Here is a 6,652-nt window from a genome sequence, read left to right as displayed (position 1 = left end):
AAGACCTTTATCTGCACCTGCAGGTGTTCATGGCCATTTCATCACTTGGCAAATTCTGTCCATGCACCTAGAGCTGGGCACCAATTCTGGCTTCTGCTGCCCCACTGCTCCAGCTCCTTCCCCATCATGTATGATATATCGGACCAGAAAAGGTAGTAAGCACATGATCCTGGGCTGGGAAGACTGAGAGGGCGGAGGGAAGGGGTGGGGGCAGAAGACACACTTTGTCAGTGAAAACATGCCCAAGAACTGGTTCTGCTGGGTGAGTTCACCCAGGGGTCACCTGCCTTCTTAAAGGGTGAAGCAGAATGTCTTGCTCCAGGCTACCCAGAGTTAAGGCCACTTTTCATTCTAAGATGAGTGATTGTCTTGTTTTGAGGCTTTTTCCTAAGCTAGAATTACTTCTTTTTATTCATGCATGGGTTGCAGCTAGACTACAAATGTAGAGCTATGCACTGGGGGGAAGAGGAGGTGAAGGGCATGGAGAAGGGTCTGGGCCAGTAGGAGACCAGAGAATCACTGGGCTAGCCAGGGGAGAATGGCCATTTCCTCTCAGCCTCCCTGCCCTGGACCTTGAAGCTTCCTCCCTGTCTGGAGCTGTTGGCCGAGACAGGTTCACTCAAGACTGATCCATTCCACGATACAGAGAAGATTAGCATGGCCCCTGCGCAAGGATGACACGCAAATTCGTGAAGCGTTCCATATTTAAAAAAAAAAAAAAAAAAGACTGATCCATTCCAACCTCCTCACTTCTGTGGTGCCTGCACAAACTATGTGCTCAGTAAAGAACTGTTAGGATAAAGGAACAAACCAACCAGGCCGTCTAAGCTGAAGTCAGGTGGACTTTCCGGCAGAGCCTGAGGCAACCTGAGCTAATGCTCTTTTCTGGGTCTGCCTCTAAACCATGGACCCAGCCTTCTCTGGCACCAGGTTGCACTCTGCCCGAGGGCTCCAGGGTCAGGCTTTGAGAGATGAGGATGGAAAGGGAGCCTGGGGGCCTCTGAGAACCTCTATGAGCTATAGGCCAGGTGGTCCTGGGCTGCCTATTTTGCTGAAAAGTGGGGACTGCTCCCTTAGACTTGGGGCTCCTGAGTTTCCTGGGGTAGCTCTTCACCTCCTCCTCATTCTTGTCAGATCCTGGAAGCCCATACCAAAGACTGAATTGCAAACTGATGGCCAAACACTCGGAACTAAAGGCACTCCTAAAATTTCTCCATCCCCTCATTTCTCAATTTCCCTCTCTTCATTCTATTTTCTTCCCAGACCCAGACACCCTAATGCAAGACTCCCACCCCAACCCTTAGGTCCCCATGCAACTTCTTTGCCATTAAGCCCTTGATTCAGCCATGTGTTCATGAATGTCTGATTTCTGGTACTTTGGAGAATTTCCCTTTCCAAAGTACCAGAAGGGCTGAGGAGCTTTGCCTTTGGTAAAGACCTCTCTAGGTTGTTGTTTTTTGAAGGGTTTGAGTCTTTTCTTGCTTGGTGAATGATATTGGATAAGTTGTATAAACTCTCTACCTCCGTTTCCCTGTATGTGATACAGATGTTAACACTCTTACTCTGGGTTTTTTTTTTTTTTTTGAGACGGAGCCTCAAGCTATCCCCCTGGGTAGAGTGCCATGGCTTCACTGCTCACAGCAACCTCCAACTCCTGGGCTCAAGTGAGTCTCCTGCCTCTGCCTCCCAAGTAGCTGGGACCACAGGCGCCTGCCACAATGCCCGGCTATTTTTTGGTTGCAGCCATCATTGTTGTTTGGCGGGCCCGGGCTAGATTCAAACCCGCCACCTTAGGTGTATGTGACTGGCGCCTTAGCCGCTTGAGCCACAGGTGCCGAGCCTCTTACTCTGGTTTTAAGGTCACAGTTAAAATCTTAGATAGTGACTGTATCTAGATCCACACATCCTGGGTATTCTGGGATAAGCCTGAATTCAAATACTTTGTTGCCATCATCAGATTTTGTGCCTGATCCTGTAATCTGATTTGAGAGAAGAAAATATGTCTTGAGAGCACTTTGAATTCTTCATTCCAGCTGGAATTTTGTCTGCTAGTATGCAAATATAAACTATTCAGGTTCTGGGGACTGGACAGAATATGTAATTCAGAATATGACAGTGTTGCTGGAGCCCTTCCTAGGGAGGCCCTCTGTCCCCATGTCTCACCCACCCTGGGTACTGGACCGGAAAGGGGCTTACTCACCTGTACAGAATGTCCACAGCACAGGCCACATCTTCTCCACCATGATCTTGCTTCTCCTCGGCCTCAAACCCAGCCTAGCACCAGCATACACCAAACAGGTCTGGGCTGACGGGTTAAAGCCACAGTAGCCTCTAGCCTTGCCAAACCTGAGATCTCCACAGTTCTTCCTCTTCGCACTCACCTCTGCCCAGCCTGGCCCATATGCCCTGCCCCTCAGCTGGACTGGCAGGTGAGCTTACCTGTGGGATGGCCTCTCACTCCACCTACTCCACGAAGGTCCTGAAGGGAGCCTGCCCTACTTCCCCCCTGAACCAGAAACCTCTCCTGCCTCTCCCCACCTAGCAGAGGTACAAAGTCCTGAGCTTCTCACAAAGGTGTGGTCCTCTCTTCTAACTGACAGGAAATTGTCACCCCATAATAAAAAGGGAAAAGCTTTCAGCGGTGGGGGTTCCAAGCTAGTAAAAGAAGGGTGTGGCCCACCTTTAGCGAAACACTTTTAAGACACAATACGTTCTGTTTCTCTACTTCTCTTCTCTTCTGCAGTGCCCACCCAACTGCACACTAGAGATAACCGTCATGAATAAGATGGGAAGTCCCTACTCTCAGAGTTTACAATCTGGCTGGGAAGGTGTAGCAAGGTCACAAGGAAATGAAGATCATCTTAGAGATAGTGTGGCCAACTTGTCTCTGCTCTGGGGTTGTCTCAGTTTCAAACCACAAGGACCTCCCCTCAGGCCCAAGCAGACAGAGACGCTGGTCACCCTACCTAAAGAAGATACTTCAGAGAACACAATTCTCCAGGAGCAGCCCCTGTGAATTGTTTCGTCCATAGATATTCCGTGTACGTGATAAAATATGCACAAATGAGAGTGTATGCCGTGCACGCTGTTCTGCAGTGACATTTGGCATGGACTTTTATTTTTCACTCAAAGTATCTTGAAGAATTTTCCGTAACAGTACACACAGCACCACCACCATCTATTAAATGGATAATAATATGTGAGTGACATAATTTGTTTAACCAAACTCTACTTTTATGATGTTTTGCCTCATCTTTGGCAATTATGCAAAGAGTTGCAAACAGTATTTATTACTCATATTTTATTTCACACATGTTGCCATCCTAACATGGAGGGTAAATTCTTTCTGAAATGGCTCGGTCAGAGGAGAGGGATATTTATCATTTTTATAGATTTTGCCAAACTGCCCTCCATAAGGACTTTACCAGCCTGCACTCTTATCAGCAGCATATGAGAATGCTTATCTCCCTACAAATACACTGATACATTTATCAAACATTGGTAACACAATTATCAAACTTTTTGCTTTTTGCCAATCCTAGTGAAAATGATAGCCCACATGTATATAATTTACTTTAAAAAATTATCAATTACATTGAACACTTTTTACATAGTTATACATTACTTATATTTCTTTTTTTGAGATTAGTTGTTCATTTGCCCATATTTTTATTGAGCTGCGGGTCTTATCTTGTTGATTTCTAACAGCTCTTTTTATATTAGGAAAACTAACTTTCAGATATGATAAGTATTGCAGATAATTTCCTCACTGTTTCCTCATACTGTGGATTCAGAATTTCTTACATAAATAATCTTATCAACTTTTGACTGACATAAGAAAGTTTCTGTTTTCTGTTTATTACATTTTACTTGGATACCTTACTGAATTCTCTTATTAGATCTAATAATTTTCCAGCCCAGCCCAGTTTTATACTATTGCCAAATTAGTCTTTCTAACACACAGTCCTGATGATGCCATTTGTCTGCTCAGGTCCCATCAATGACTCTGCAGAACCTAACAGATGAAATCTAGCTCCTTAAATTGATCTGTAAGGTATTCTACCATCTGTTCTCAAACTCAGCCTACCTTCCCAAAATTGTCTTTCAGAATGTGTTACTTATGCTCTGACCAGAACTCATATTTTCCTATCCCCAAACTTTTCCATGCCATGCCCTCTGTAATTCCTTTCCCCTGCTACATGTGCTATTAGGATCTACCACGTCCTCTAAAAGCCTGCTCAAATATCACCATTTCTTTCATGAAGGCTTTCCCTCTGCCTCCTTTGAACTCACACTGCACTCTGGTTCTCTTTTAGGACACTAACTACATTCTGTCTTATGCTCGAGTTATTTTGGGTCTGTGTCTCATTCCTCCTAATAAACTGTGAGTTCATTCATTCAGCCAGTTTCTAATGATACTATGTGCCAGGCATTGTTCCACCCAGCCAGGAAGAAGGCTGACTTTAAGCTATATGCCTTACAAGCTTTGGTCAGGTACAATGCCTGTGGCAAACTAAATAATCAGGAAATATGTGTAGTTTGCTATAAATGGATGTATGGATAACTGGGTGAAGGAGTGATTATAGAATGTGCAGCATAAGAGGTGTAGTCCATTGGGTTGTTGGGCCTACTTGAGCACAGAGATGGTGGTGGGGGTATAATAGAGTAGGGTGGGTTGTGAGCTCACTTAAAATTTATGAAGTTCACAACATTCTTATATCACCCAAGGTTGCCAATTGACCATCATCATGGGGTATTAGTGTTGGCGAGGAAATGTGGGGTGAGCAGAACTGCCCAGAACTGTCCAGAGACACTATTAAATTAAATATTCCTATATCGTACTGGTCACCAGCAATGACCACCCTAATCGTACATGGTTCTCTCCCAAGACCCATCTCCCATTCTATAAATCAGCTATTTTTTTCTAGGCCTCTCTAAGGGGACATGAGGCTGAGATAAGTTTGTTTATTCTTCTAGACCCTCAGATTTAGATTGTCTTCTGAAAGGAGTTTGAAGGCTGCCCAGGCAGCAGGGTATGGAGAGGAAGCCCACAGAAAGCCTTTTTTTTAGGCCTCTCCACTACAAAGCTGAACCTCCTCTAATCCTGCTGCTCCAGGTCCTTTTCGGGACAATCAGCCAGAAGGGAAAGAGTTAAGTGAGGCCTGCTTCAGCCTGGGTCCTGAGCCCCGCATTCCTTTCTCTCAGAGATCTGCCAGCCAGTGGGGCCAGAGACTAAATTTAGAGGATGGCTAAGGTTTCCTGTTAACAGCTGTCCTACCCCTCAGAGAAGAAGCACTTGAGAGAGGAGGTTGGTCCTTCTCTCCCAGCCTGGAGCTTTTGGCCATTTCGTCTGGGTCTCTCAGCACTTGGTGTGGACACACGGGCAGGTCCAAGGTGAGTGTGCTTCTTCCCTCACCTGTCCTGGTGAGCCTGGGAATGATAGTCACAGGGAGCAGTGGCTCTGGCCTAAGTGCCAGGGCCCTGCCATAATGTGTGAGACCAGCTGCTGGGGGATTTCATGTCCCTTAATAGACTGTGGCTCAGTGCCTGAGCCAAAGGCCCCGACTCCTGTGGCCTTGGTTAGAGGAGCTGAGGAAGGCAGCTGCGCCTCCCCCAGCAGAGACAAAGGGGTACGTGTGAGAGCAGGGTGTGTGTGTGCTGCTTGGTGTCCTGTTAACAGTAGCTGGGCCAGCTGGGTTTTCCTTGGGCATTGGCATCTGGTGACCTTCCCATTCCTAGTTCCACTGAGAGACATCACTGACAATGTCCCACCACCACCACCAAAAACCCTCTCTAGAACCTGATTCTTTAACTGCCTTTTTCTTACCAAACTTATAGAGGCTGGCAAGGTGTCATGGCGACCGGTGGAGACCCAGAGGAGGAGCAGGTAGTCCCAGGGGAGGAGGATGAAGCCAACATCAGGGCTGTGCAGGCCCACTACCTCCGGAGCCCTTCCCCCAGCCAGTAAGTGGGAGCCAATCTCCACACCCCTGCAGCCAGGGTGGGGCAAGGGCTGGGAGCAGGATAAGCCACAAGCCCTGGGGCTCCGCAGCCACCACCTAAGTCCACTCAACAAATGTAACTGAGTGCTTTTATGTGTCATACTTTCTGGAAGTGGCGAACATGTGCACAGACTATGATGTGCCATGGTGAGGGCTAGAGATTAGCATGTCTAGGGTCCTGTGTGTGGTGGGCCAGGGAAAGGAACAACTGGACTTGGAAGGGTCATAGGAGGCTTCCTGGAGGAGGTGTTGCTGGAGCTGAACCTCGAGGGATGAGGAGGAGTTTGGCAGATGGCACCTGAAGGGTAGTGCTTAATTTACCAGGGTTGGGACTGGATATGGGGACCATAGGGTACAGATGACAGTAGAAGGGATGGGAAGAGGAAGAGGCTCATAGAATAGTTCCTAGTACTAAAATAATTTTTTATCCCTGATCAAGCTGTGTCTTTCAAACTGGGAGAGATGTGCATGCCTGGGGCAAGTGTCAGGGTGCCGAGAGATGGGTAAACATGATACCTCTTCCTGGGTAGACCTTTCATTGTATGACAAGTAATTTAAAACTTTCCTTCTTCGGCTCGGCGCCTATAGCTCAACCGGCTAAGGCGCCAGCCACGTACACCTAAGGTGGCGGGTTCGAATCCCCAGCCCGG

The 6,652-nt window shown here is 47.1% G+C and overlaps 1 protein-coding gene and 1 pseudogene across 1 annotated transcript in view; both read left to right on the top strand.

The window, feature by feature from the left end:
- The first annotated feature begins 610 nt into the window (after positions 1 to 610).
- LOC111723872 lies at positions 611 to 709 on the top strand (annotated as a pseudogene).
- Positions 710 to 5,854: 5,145 nt separating this feature from the next.
- Positions 5,855 to 6,652, top strand: part of DUSP27 (dual specificity phosphatase 27, atypical) — a 32,711-nt gene continuing 31,913 nt past the window's right edge. The window contains exon 1 of the mRNA XM_003785737.2: positions 5,855 to 5,964. Within this exon, the coding sequence (XP_003785785.1) occupies positions 5,855 to 5,964 (110 nt within the window). The remainder of the gene's footprint in view (positions 5,965 to 6,652) is intronic.

This window comes from Otolemur garnettii, unplaced genomic scaffold (assembly GCF_000181295.1).
Source record: "Otolemur garnettii isolate 467f Iridium unplaced genomic scaffold, OtoGar3 scaffold00016, whole genome shotgun sequence".
NCBI classification, from domain to species: domain Eukaryota; kingdom Metazoa; phylum Chordata; class Mammalia; order Primates; family Galagidae; genus Otolemur; species Otolemur garnettii.
This window is presented reverse-complemented; position numbering and strand designations above follow the sequence as displayed.